Raw genomic sequence first — 13,625 nt, 5'->3', positions numbered from 1 at the left:
AACTGTCTTCTGATTAAAAAAAGAAAACATAACTGCTAAGAGACATTCCTACAAAAGAAAAAACAAGAAAGAATATTCTGATTTACAGCTAATATTAATTTAGAGCTGCTCACTTTTAGAGCAGTTGTTAGAATAGGGTCAAGGTTGCCTTATCAGAAAGAAAAGAAGGTTATGTTACTAGATGACATCACAGGGAAATCCACAGAAGTGTGTCCCAGATTGTGGCTTTAACAATCCTCTTAAAAATCTTGAGCCCTGCAATCTACATCAAGATAGCAAAAAGGACAGTCATTGCAACAGGAGATCCAGGAAAGAACAATAAATGAAAACTGATAAGCTGTAGTCAGTTGACATTTCAAGTCCAAAAGGAGCATCACACAGCAAAGGCCTTGAGAGGCACAACTTGGTGACAGCCATTTTTGATCCAGTAAAAGTTCCCTTCCCAAACTAACTTTCTCTTAAATGATCAGCTGCTGAAGTTAAATTCCAATTCTAAAACTAATGTTAAACTGGATTTCAGTTTATATGCAGTCTTGAAAATCTTCCTTCCAAATCTTGCAAGAAATACAGCCTTGCTAACTCTACATTCAAACAGTTGTCAAGGACTTGCCTTTAGCTATTCCTATCCAAGTCTTGCAAGAGCAACTTTTAGCACCTCAATATATTCCTATTTTTCTTGTATTCACTTGTAAGGTCAGTTTTACTTTCGTTTTAAAATCCATGAGGAGCTACTAGCACAAAGCAGAGGAAATGAACAAGAAAGACAGGCAGGTATGACAAAGGGACAAAGAGAAGTTAACGGAAGCATTTCTTGCATGGCTCTAGGATGCATTACACACATGACACGACAGCTGGGTTTCTCAGTCACCTGGTTCTAGATGAAGAATAGGAAAGTGTTGATAGAAATAGGCTCTCTGAACCTTCTGCATCTCTGCAACAGACAGAGACGTCAAAGAAAACCTACCACAGAAAGTGACAGTAACAGTAAGACTCAAAAGCAGATAAACCCAGAGAAGATAAGAGTAAAATACTGAACAACACTGCAGAAAGAGCACACTAGTTGCAGGACTGAAAACACAGGTTTGACCTCAGATCTTGAGTTTGAGTGCTGCAGCTATGCAAGCTGCTGGGACATAATGGCACATTCATATTTTATCCTGGCATTCTTGATTTTGAGAAATAATTGTGATATATATTCAGGAAGCTTAATGTATGTTGATGGAAGTGAGCCTTTCTCTGGAGTTATAGCAAAGTTTTAATGAAATACCATAATCTAAGCAAAGGATGTTCCAGACAATGCTCATCTTGGCGGCTTAGTCTTCAGAGGAAAAAAAAGCAACACAGCTCATCATAGACTTTTGATGATCAAACAAACTCTTCTACATAAAACAAGAGAAAACAAATTAAATTAAGGTTAATTACATACCATCTTTCCACAGCTCAGACACAAACTTATCCGACGACTGGTGGAGAAGAGTAGCGATATTATCATTCAGCGGATCCATGTTCTTCATCAGCCATTCATCCGCCTTATAATCCACCTGGAGAAGACAAACACATCAAGAAAATTGGAGGGCAATTTTCTGCACCCTAAGATGCATCAACATCTGGTGCAGTCAGTAAAAGTAGTTGAGGTTTGCACAATCAACAACAGATTACCTCACCATTCTTGGATTTGCCATCTAAGTAAGCATACCTACGGATTTCAAACCCTTACAAACAGCTGCATGTTCTGTTCTGTCAGTAAAGGGAATGGATTTGCAATGCTAGTTTGCACCACCCAGAGTGTGACACAAAACAACTGCATTATCATTTTTGCTGAAGAAGCCTTGATGCAGGTTTCTGAAAAGCACCTCCAATCTCACCAAATCACAGAGAACAAATTTAAATTGCTGTCAGTTTGATGTGTCTTGAACTATAGATATATATTTCAAGTGAGATTATAGATAGATAGGTAGATAAATAGATAGACAGATAGATAGATATAAACTTGCAGGCAAATCCCCTTAGGCACTGTAAGGTCCATAGCAATGGAACAATTTCATGGAATCTTCCAATGGTTTCTCATAGGCAACCATTTTGGTGAGTAGTCATTTCTAAGAAGCAGTGGTTATACATTACAAAATACAGTAGACATTCCAGTGTTCACATTTTAGCTATTCTTTACCTTGCCAGCATAATGTATGATACAGAAGTCAGCTTTGTCTTTCAGCTGTTTTGGCTTCTGAAATTTGGGGTGGGTGCCCTGTTCTTGCACAACTTTTTCCACAAAGCTTTTGTCTGTCGCTTTTGGGAACCAGCACTCTTCATCCAGCAGGGCCAGTATACCAGGAGGCCCAGCCTTAAAGAAGGGAAACATCACGACATCATTAAATACATGACTACACCAATAACTAACACCTTTAGATGGCTAGAGGAGAAAGAAAAAGGATTCCTAAGCCTGATCCACATCACATTTGCCTGTTGTGTGGTATCAGTTTAACTACTTCCTTAATAATAGAAATTGTTAATAATTCTTCAATATCCTCATCTGAATTCTGACCACTTTTATGAGAAAGTCTCTTCTGTGACATTTGTCTAGGTTGTTTTTTGGGGAAAAAAAATCTTTTTTTAATAAAAGAAACATTATCACACCGTTCTCTAAATATATCCAGGTGTCTAAATGCAGAATGCCATAGGAGAAAATTTTACAAACTAGTTCTTACTATTCTAACATCTATTAGGAAATTTATAAATTTTCAAGTTTCATTAGAGCAGAATGAAAGCAACAGTGATTCACAGCTTCTCATCACACCTGTAGTTAAGTAACTTTACACTATTTATGGTAAGCTACACATACATCTAGTACTATGCAGATATACACAAATGAAGGCAATTTAGTGAGAGGAAAAAGTGGCTGACTGTATCTATTTTCATGCAGTATTTCCTACAGAACTGATACTAACAGCTCTATTGGTAACAGACTTTCAGACAAAGAAGAAATTGTTCATTTCTGCTTCTAATCATCACAGTTATCAGTAGAAAATCACAAAAGCCAGAAGGTCAGTTTCCAGTCTACAGGTAGAGGTGATGCCCTCAGTGACACAATCAGTGCAGCCATTTCTTGCTGCTCCATGGTAGAACAACAAGCTTACCGGTTTCTCTATGAGGTCAATGCAGGGCTGCAGATCCAGGCCAAAGTCAATGAAATTCCACTCAATGCCCTCCCTCTGGTACTCCTCTTGCTCCAGAATGAACATGGTGTGGTTAAAGAGCTGCTGCAACTTTTCATTTGTGTAGTTAATACACAACTGCTCAAAGGAGTTCAGCTAATGAAGAAAAAGGCAGAAAGATGTTTGAACAATTGCTTTTGTAGACACACCTACTATTCTCTTAGCACAAAAGATTGTATCTGTAGTTGAGGAATTTAAAGCCAGTGTTCTGTGTGGGGCAGGCAGTCCATTGTCAATAACCTCTTTGGTTATGAACTGCCTGTACTGTCACGTGCCACTGCATCACTGCTGCAATCCCTAGGGAAGTTCATACACTTTGTTCCTCAGACTTTGCAAAAGAATGTTTAGTTGTAAACAGCAGAAGAATTACTGCAGCTGCTTAACCCAGGAATAGAAAAGACTCCGGTTTTCTCACAAATGCAGAGCTGACAAATCCTCTTCATACAAAGAGGAAGCAACAGAAGTCTGAAGACAAATTCCTAAAAGCGTATGGACTGGAAAGTCCCTTTTTAATCCTCATATATAAAATCAGAGCAAGGAAAGTGAGGGAAATTTCTTCAAAATTTCTAAAATTCTTCAAACAGTAAGGACAAGACAAATAACCTACAGTGCATTTTTATGTTAGACCACACAAAAGATAATGTAGCTTCTAAAGAGAATGTCCAGTTCTGCTTTCTCCATATTTCAGTAACTCCTAACCAAGTTATTTCTGTTCTTCTCCTATTTATGAAATCCACCAACCATGAAACGAAAGGTACACCAATCAGAGAGGGGGAAGGAAACAAAACAAACCAACCAACCAAACAACAACAACAAAAAAAGTAGAAAAAAAAATCAACTTTTCTGTGCCCTAGTTTTCCATTTCATGAATAAATGGTGCAATTGCACATGAACTAGATCCAGCATAACACAGGTTGACAGGAGCTGCCTGGCTGGGATAACAGCAGAATACTTCTTTTCTGATGGCAGTCTGTGGTTGCTTCAGATTAAGTATAATGCAAAGTCACATTCTAAAATTGTTTCATAGAATCTGATAAAGGTTTGACCTAACAGTTCACTGTCACCTGTAGAAGGAGTTCCCACTTCCCCTCCCTCTCATCTCTTCCTCAACTTTCCTTCAGCTCTTCCTCTCCTGCACTTATCCTTCAAGAGGTTTTATGCTTTTTTTTGTGGAATACACATCCTTTCCAAAACTATGTTATTTTCCAGTTTTAAAATTATTTCCTTCAGCGGTCTTTGCTCCATATTAAACTGTACTGAGTGCAAGGACCTGACATCTCCTTACCTCAAAAATCTCAAAGCCAGCAATGTCAAGGATTCCAATGAAGGATGCACCCTGTCGCTTGGTCTTATCCAATGCTTTGTTGATCCGCATAACCAGCCACCGGAACATACGTTCGTAAGTGGCTTTAGCCAGCGCTTCAATGGCAAAATCAGCCTAAGTAGCAAAAAGATGAACATCAGGAGTTACATTATAAACCAAAGAAAGGCACAGAGTACACTGTTTCAGGACCTAACAGCCCAACTGTAGTCTGAGATTTTTCTCTCCACCACCAAATTCAGCAAACAAGGCTTATTTCAGAGGTTATTCCCAATGAAAAGCAGATGGCATACAGCCCCATATACGAGAGCAAAGAATTTGTCTCTAAATTAGCATGTCAAAACAAAATTTCAGGATCCTGACTGTTGGAGAAACCAAGAGCTGGAATTAAAGAAAGAAAAGCTAATCACCTCCAAAAAGACTGTAATAACATGGTGTTTCACAAGCCCAAAGAAAAAAATTTAAATTCTTTTGTAACTTTGGATTTGTGAAGCCAAATCCCTCCCTGACACCACCCTACCTGTGTTTGACATAAATACCACGTGTACTAAGAAATTAAACATCAAAATGCAAAGGCAGCATGGAAAGGCAATCTGTGACTGTTTCTAGCCTTCAATCTCTTCCCAATTCCTTCCATGTTATGAGGGCATGTTTCATTACTTAAAGAATAGGGATGTGTTCATAAGGAAGCTGGGCAGTGAGTAAGCACAGGGGCTTTGCTCCGTTCAAGCAGCCACTAGCTCCTAGATCAGGTTTCATTTAGAGAACAACCAGACTCAAGAGCGTTACAAAATCTCCAATCAATTTCAAGGGTGAGAAGCAAATTTTTCCATCCTTGTAGCTGACCTACTTGAAGATAGTGCTTTTTGTATTACACCAACTCAAAAATGTCACCCTTGCACACCACACTGAAAGAACTTATTCCCTACAGACAGCCAGTCACCAAAATTAGGGGACTTGGGCTTTTTTTTGTTGTTTTTTTTTAAGACAAGAAAAAGTGCTATAGGGGCAGGGTGATTTCTATCTGTACACAGATCAAATGAGCAAATACTAGAAAAAATATATATGCTACATTATTCAAGTGTATTATGTGTAGTCATAAAGACGGTTAATAAACACTACAGAAACCTCTAATACATTCATTAGCTTTGTGGTGGTAAGATTAGACCAAAGTACTTGTTCATTTTTAGAGAACACATACCTGCTCTTTGGTCTGAGCTTTCTGCACATAATCTCGTCCAACTTTGATGCGAGGAGTCAGGATGCCTCTAGTGAAATCTGTCACATTGATACCCAAAAGGTGAGACACTTTCTGAGCCGCTGAAGATGAGAAGAGGAAACAAAGAGATTAATATCATTTTGTTTTTCTCAAAGAAAACAAGAGAAAAAGAAAAACATTCAGGGAAAAAAAAAATTAGAAAAGCTAAGAAACAGCTCACAAAAAAATGTTAAATGAAGAACAGGTTGCTGAGATAAAGTATCTTCCTAATCAAAAAAATCCAAGAAAACTCTCTTGCAACCCATTCTACAGGTTACTGATTTTCTCCAGAATCCACAAGAGCAAATTTGAAGCAATAGATTCATAACACTAAATCATAACACAGAAGATTTAGAAAATTCGTCTGTAATCAATTTAAAAATACATCACATAATAGATTTCTTAATCAAGATAACTGTTCTGTCCTCATCTACTCATTAGTCTTTGAGGCAACTCTGTATTTCAGATTCAAGATCCAAAACCCAAATGGTTTACTCTCCTCCGCAAAATGGCAGTTAGAGCATATTTTCGGTAATATAGCCAAAAAAATAAACAGTGATAAATTAGCGCTTTTTCTATTTCTGCATTACATCTACAATGAAGGTCTAAGAGTTAAATCTTCCAACAGATAGTCTTCTATCATATGAAACCCAGTACTATTTACACATGCAACAACGGGCAGTGCAATTAAAATATGTACACATACTTTACATCCACCACAAAACTATTCACCACTTCACTCTTACAGTTACAAGACTACTACTGTCAGCAAAGAACATTCCTTAAAGTCTGATAATATAAGTTTGAAGGAGCAATTATTCCAGCTTGGTTAAAACACACAAACACTCAACATATTCCAGTAGAGTAATCCTTTTCATCTGGTCATCACATGTACTTCCTGCCTAGCCCTGACACAAGAACAGTGCCACATTCCTGCCCGTGGGTGGCTGCAAACACACGCCTGGCTTAAAACAGTGTGTATTTGTATGGAGCATGCCAGCTCTTCTGGCAAATAATTCACCTTATAGAAAAACAGGATTTCAGCATTCCATACATACTGTAATACATTCTCCTACTTGCAAGAACTTCCTGTAGGCTTTTTTCTGCACTTTTCTTTGGTGGGGAAGAGGAGATTGGTTACCTGTATTGTCTGGCATAGAGGCTTGGTCTGTATTACGCTCCTTCTTGAAGACTATGTTGCCAAGTTGAAGAACACCTGAGATAACCTTCAGCAGACCTTTTAAAATAATAATAATAACTCAGTGTCAGACTTCACCAAAAGCCCTGATATGACCCAGTTACCTTTCCTGACACGGTTAAGAGGCCCTCCTCAACACCCCAAAGATCCTTCTGAAAAAAACACTACAGACAATTCCTTTACATGACTCCCATTCAGGACACAGAACTTGCCTTATCTTTTCTGTGTAAGATTACACAGCCTAGAAATTTACCCATTCTCAACATCACTATAGAACAATGAGAGATGAAACCGAGGGCAATGAGGCACCTAAATCACCTGCACTTTTTGATAAAACATTTCTTCTCAGTTAGAGGGTCAAAACTCACTCAATGAATTCAATACTCAATTTTCCTCAATGATTACTGTTAAACACAGGAAAGAGATAGTTAAGAGCACAAACCAATTAAAGAAGAATTTTTTTCTTTAACCCTGTTACACTTTCAGCTCCCTGACCAAGATCTGTAGTCCTTAGAGACATACATTATAACATATGGAAGGCAGCAGGATGTAGGAGAAAGTGCCCATACTGTAAGTATTACTAATTACATGCTGAAGCACCCCACCCTATTGCTAATGATATATTCATACTCTTCAAACGGTGCACGTCACAAAAGCAATACCAGGTGCCAGGACAGGAAAGACATTTTTTGATGCCACAGTCTCAATTCAATTTTGACCGTGTCTCAATCAAAGCTCACTGGATAATAGCTTCTAGTTGCCTTGAGCAAAATAAACTGCCGGTCACTTGCAAAGAGGATCTTATACCAAAGATTTTTTTACCCCCCAATTTCTACCTGTTTGTGCTGGTTTTGGGTGAGATAGAATTAATTTTCTTCACAATAGCTGTTCGGGGGGTGTGTTCTGGATTTGTGCTGGAAACAGCATTCATGACACAGGGATGTTTTAGTTACTGCTGAGCAGTGTTACATAGAGTCAAGGCCTTTTCTGCTTTCCAGTGAGGAGGCTGGGGGTGCACAAGAAGTTGGGAGAGTACAGAGCAGGTTCACGTGACCCCAGCTGACGCAAGGGATCCCTACAAAATGCCATCACGCTCAACATTTAAAGCTGAGGAAAGAAGATGGAAGGGGGGGACATTGGGAGTGATGGTGTTTGTCTTCCCAAGTCACTGTTATGCATGATGGAGCCCTGCTTTCCTGGGGATGGCTAAACACCTGCCTGCCCATGGGAAGTGGTGAATGAATTCCTTGTTTGGCCTTGCTTCACTTGCATGTGCAGCTTTTGCTTTACCTGTTAAACTGTCTTTACCATGACCCACAAGTTTTCTCCCTTTTACTCTTTTGATTCTCTCCCCCATCCCACTGGGGGAGAGTGAGTGAGCAGCTGCTGGCTGGAGTTAAACCACAACACTATTACTGAAAGATTTGTTTTAAAACAAATATCCTTTCGGTAAGAGAGCAGACAAAGGCTCCATATGTGCTACATTAGGAGTAAACATATATGTTTGTGATTGCCCTGCTCTACTCTGCACTCGTGGAGCCTCACCTCAAGTCCTGTGTGCAGTTTTGGGTGCTACAATAAAAGAAAGATATGAAGCTATTATGGAGTGTTCAAAGAAAGGCTATGAAGATAGTTAAGAGCCTTGAGGGGAAGCTGGAGGAGGAGTGGCAGAGGTCACTTGGCTTGTTTAGCTTGGAGGAGACTGAGGGGAGACCTCATTGCAGTTCCTTTAGAAGGGGAAGTGGAGGGGCAGGCACTACACTTCTCTTTGGTGACCAGTGAAGGACCCAAAGGAATGGCCTGAAGCTATGTCAGGGAAGGTTTACGCTGGATCTTAGGAAAAGAGCATTGGAACAGGCTCCCCAGGGAAGCAGTCACAGCACCAAGGCCATCGGAGTTGAAGTGTTTAGAAAATGCTTTCAGGCACATGGTGTGATTCTTGGGGTGGCCCTGTGCAGAGCCAGGATGCTGACCTTCAATGACTCTTCTGAGTTCCCTCTAACTCAGGATATTATATGATTCTATGTTCCTAGAGGCATGTTATGAAATTCAGTGGTTTGACGGCTGCATCTGGAGTCCTAGCACCTGAACAGACATCTTATTTTGATATGGTCTTATAAATAAAGATAGTGTTTAGATTTTACATCTACCACGCAGCTAGGCAGTTCTTCCAAGCCTGTAAGGAACATTAAGGCACTTGACCCTTTGAAGAGCAAGTACAAAACACTAAAGCTATTTTTGCTGTAGTGGTTGGAACCAATAGCTTATCTGTGTGACAGCAAAGACATGCCCTAGAGCATACATTAAAAAACTCAGCTCAAAAAACTGAGCATAGGAGGACATCCTGACAATGAATTAGGCTGCCAATTTTTTTATTTGGTTTAAGCAAGTTTCTCTTCTCTTCATACAGCAGTTTCAGCCTCAGATGATCCAGAATATCAAGAAGGCTATTAAACTGTGGATAACAACAGCATGGATTTTTAGTAGGCTGGACTGTGAAGAGCAATATTTAAGGCAGAGGCACATATTCCCTACAGCCACAAGAGCTGCAACCTCCAGCAGAGGAGGTGGTGACCTCAAACCACCACAGATGCTTGCTTGCTTCAGCATAGAGAATAATAGTCCTAGTTTTAGAAGACCATATATATTTGGAAAGTGAGATTTTACAGAACACTGATTCTGAAACAGTGAGGCAGATCATGAAAGAGAGCACAGAGCGCTGGTGAATACATATCACTGCACTTTGTGCTGGCTGAATGCAATTCCATCTTCCCTGTCATGGAACTGTGCTCCCAGTATCAGACAATATTAATTTCTGATCAGCAGTTCAGTGTTAAGCTGGAAAGAAAGGCACTATGACCAGCCCATTCTCAAAGGACTAATCCAGCAGTGGCTGGATTAGATACTTTAAAGCCGCTGCTTAGGGATAGGGGGAGCACACAAGCCTTGCATTGCACAAGATAATTGAGGGCATCCTTGTATCTTGGATGTGTCATTCATAAACTGGGTATACAGCCCTCAGACTGGGAACAAAAACAGCAAGAAGCATGTTTTCATTAGCTGCTTGACTCCTATAGTGAACTGTATAAACTGAAACTGTGCTGGTAGATCCAGAGGTGGGTCACTCCAAAGCCACTAAATTTTATTGCTTGCACACTGTTCACTTGGAGCACAGGGGGCAGGAATGAACACAAGCAAAACTAAACAAAAAAAAAAATCTAAACAAAAAGCAAACAAACAAACTAAAAAAAAAAAAACAAATCAAAATAAAAAAAGAACCTCAGAACAAAAAAGCTCCAGAGACATGATCTGTTCCCTCTTTTGTTCCTTGCATATTCGTACCTATCTGCTCTTCATCTGGGATGCCCATGATCTTCATTGCCTCCATGGTCTCCAGAAACATGTCTTTGTCTTGCTGGCCTGGGATCGTAACATGCCCATTGGAAAGGAAGCGGTACTTGTTGTAAGGCTCCAGCAGCAGATCGTCTTAGGAAAGAATTGAGAAAGAAGTTACTATGTTTTTGTTTGTTTTAACAGACAACAAGCTACCACCAAGAAAAATTTCTGACTCTCATATACTACCAGGCACTGGAAAAATCTGGGATTAAGCCCAGTTTTACTGCGGGCTGAACATTTAATGTATTTTAGATAAAATCAGAGTTTTTCTGTCTCATTTTTTTCTATTCCTTCCTCTGGACTACTCCACCAAAGCAGTGTCAATCATCATTATGCCCTAAGTCTATAAGAAGCAAGGATTAATTTGAAAGTAAATTTGCCTTTAATTTCAGATACCTCATTTGTTTCAAGTTAGATAAAAGTTAATATATAGCTCTTGAAACAGTAGTTACTATGAGAAAGTCCTCTCCTTGTGTCCTTCCCTCCAGATCAATTTGCAGCTCTTGCATAACACAGACCCTGGTTACTAGGCTGACGTATTAAAGCTAGGTGTACTAGGATCCCAGACTGGTAGAGCTGCTTAGCTGCTTGCAGATTTGCTCCACTCAGTTAAACACTGAGTACATCCCTGTAGGACCATTCCTGCACTAGAATAGTTTACATCATGCAAGACTAGACTAAACATGGGACAGTGATTTAGATAAGGAAGGGCGTAGAGTCATTGCTGGCACAGAGACAAGTGCAGGAAGGAACCAGAGAAGCAAGTTTTCAGGAACTGAGAAGTGCGGGGGGAGGGCAGATAGATGTATGAGTGCATGAAAGAAGTGGAGGAGAGCTGACCATATCTAAAAGGCCAAGACAAGGAACTGTGAAGGAACAGGTCCTAGTCTACAAGTGTTTTGAACCCTCTGTTGTTGTAATTATGGGATTCATTCATCACAACACAACCATACTTACTCTTCAAATGCTCCCCTGCCCCAGAGAGCAGGTAGTAAAAGATGTGGAAGGTTCTCTCCTCTTTGGCCTGGCGAATTGCACGTGACTTCTCCAGCAGATCTTCAGAGAGTCAAGGTATATGACAGGACATACAAATCACCTCCTATTCTATGGTAGGAGAAAAAACTCATATTGCCTGACATTCTCATCATGCCAGTTGACAGGGGTATTGACTTAGTAATCATTATCAGTCAACAATCCCCTGTGCTTCTGGTCTTAGTTTTACTAGCCTTTGAAGGATGACTGTGGTAAGAGAGACTTAACGGATAAAAACCAGAAAAACAGTGGCCATCCATCCCCACTTGCCTTAGACAGAAGCGAGAATGACTTATTCCAAACCTATTCATATTACTGCAGTTTATGCTTGCATGTCAGTCCCTTAAGATTAGAATTCATTCATTCAGAAAATACCCCACCATGATCACAAAGGTCACAAACGACTATATGAGGAAACAGGAGACTACAACAGTGATCTTGCTAGCATAAATTTAGAGTGCTTCCTATTGCTTTCTCAACCAGATAAAAGTCGAGAGTGCTAGGTGCCATTATCACGTGCCTTTAACTTCTTCTTTCAAGTGGTTACAGAAAGGATACAGGTCTCAATATTGGCTCCAACAATGTAGCCATTGACATCAAAGTTGATTCTGATGAATTTGCCCTAAGAGGAAAATAATAGCATTAAAATTAGTATTCATTCTATCTGGTAACACCAATAAACAAAAAAAGTAAACCTCCTGGTTTTAATCCAGGAAAGGAAACTCAGAACAGGTCAGGCAGGTTTTAGGCAAAACCTAAGGTCAGCCAATAGGCAATGCCTGCTGATCACAACAGCGATTTAACAAGACACCAAACACTTCCAGACATCTCTGACATTCCGGCAGTCTACAATTCAAACTCACTATGTTTCAATCTAGATTTCCTACAACCAGGGTCCCTTCAGTTTCACATGTTATCTAGACAGTTCCACCTCCTTCAGTGTTAGCTTCAACCATTTTCAGTTAGCTCCAGCTCCCCCACCTGCCCTCTCAGATGTTGCCCATTGCTGTCCAGAGCAGGCAAAATAAGGAACAGTATTTGCTCTCCAGGATAAAACTGACTAATTACTTACAATAAAAATCAGCATAAGTGATCCTGGCATAGGCTCTCATTTCTTCATTCTAGAGACCTAACTGATCTATTCTGGATAATTGACTGAATGAAATTGACTTCCCAGACTAATTTGAAGGAATCACTCACAGACAGTTATCCTGTCCCTGACAGCAATTCATCAAAAAGCAGAACAAGTCTTCCTCTGGAAAGTACAGAATACGGGCACTCATGACAGACAGTAATACTCACGAATCTTGAGGAGTTGTCGTTCTTGACTGTCTTGGCATTTCCAAAGGCCTCCAGGATGGGATTAGCCTGGAGCAACTGTCTCTCCAGTTCTCCCTAGAGAAAAATCCAAAATTAATAAAGTAGGTAGCAGTTCATTGCATTAACCTTGGGTCAAACCAGCGCTGCAGTTTCAATTCACACTAGTTGGCATCTGCTGTAGAGAAGCCATATTAAACCTTAGGAGATGATCACTTAAACCTTCGAAGGAGACTCATTAGTTATCTGGGTGAAACAGAAACAGTCACAAATATGGCCTTATTCCCTTCCTCAACACAAGCACATCGCAGTGCTGTCTTTCTGTTAACAAGAAGCCCTTCAAAGCCACTGGCTGTAACATCCCGCAGACTTCCCAGGATTAAAGTGAAACACCATACCATCCAAGACCAGGCCCTCATCCCAGAAGTGCACTGCCATATAGGCTGGAAGAGTGCGGAAAATCCTCTCTTGCTACTTAAAGACAGCTCTGAATGCTGCTAGTAGTAGTCTGAAAAGGCCTAATGTTTTATAAAAACCAAACAGAAGGTAAAAATGCTTGCACTTTTGTAAGAGTCTACATCTTCCAAAATACAAACAAGGAAAAACCTCCTTTGTAAGGAGGCACACACAAAAAAGAGAATTAGTGGTATCCCACAAACTGCATGATTGCTTGCATTCTGCTGCCATATTCACACACTCCTCCCCTCAAGGAACACAAAATGCTGGAATTGTAGAAAAAGAAATTCAGAACCTTTATCCCTGCCAAGTACTAGACCACTGCAGCATATTCACCTTTCCCTGCAGGCTCTAGATGTATCCCTGGCTGTTGTAAAAATTACTTGTCCTCTGTGCTAAAAGCATGGAGTTCTATATATTTCAAGATCACCTAAA

General features: G+C 40.0%; 1 protein-coding gene across 2 annotated transcripts in view; it reads right to left on the bottom strand.

The window, feature by feature from the left end:
• The window catches only part of MYH9 (myosin heavy chain 9), a 71,141-nt gene that overhangs the window by 21,347 nt on the left and 36,169 nt on the right, over nucleotides 1-13,625 (bottom strand). For both annotated transcript variants that reach the window (XM_027715077.2, XM_039382246.1), the window contains exons 6-15: nucleotides 12,720-12,812; nucleotides 11,976-12,039; nucleotides 11,343-11,441; nucleotides 10,332-10,475; nucleotides 6,933-7,028; nucleotides 5,735-5,853; nucleotides 4,498-4,650; nucleotides 3,135-3,308; nucleotides 2,168-2,341; nucleotides 1,427-1,541 (exon numbers count right to left, since the gene is read on the bottom strand). In XM_027715077.2, coding sequence (XP_027570878.1) covers nucleotides 1,427-1,541; nucleotides 2,168-2,341; nucleotides 3,135-3,308; nucleotides 4,498-4,650; nucleotides 5,735-5,853; nucleotides 6,933-7,028; nucleotides 10,332-10,475; nucleotides 11,343-11,441; nucleotides 11,976-12,039; nucleotides 12,720-12,812 — 1,231 coding nt within the window. The remainder of the gene's footprint in view (nucleotides 1-1,426; nucleotides 1,542-2,167; nucleotides 2,342-3,134; nucleotides 3,309-4,497; nucleotides 4,651-5,734; nucleotides 5,854-6,932; nucleotides 7,029-10,331; nucleotides 10,476-11,342; nucleotides 11,442-11,975; nucleotides 12,040-12,719; nucleotides 12,813-13,625) is intronic.

This window comes from Pipra filicauda, unplaced genomic scaffold (genome assembly GCF_003945595.2).
Source record: "Pipra filicauda isolate LSUMZ 115617 unplaced genomic scaffold, ASM394559v2 scaffold262_size1072369_pilon, whole genome shotgun sequence".
Taxonomy (NCBI): Eukaryota; Metazoa; Chordata; class Aves; order Passeriformes; family Pipridae; genus Pipra; species Pipra filicauda.
This window is presented reverse-complemented; position numbering and strand designations above follow the sequence as displayed.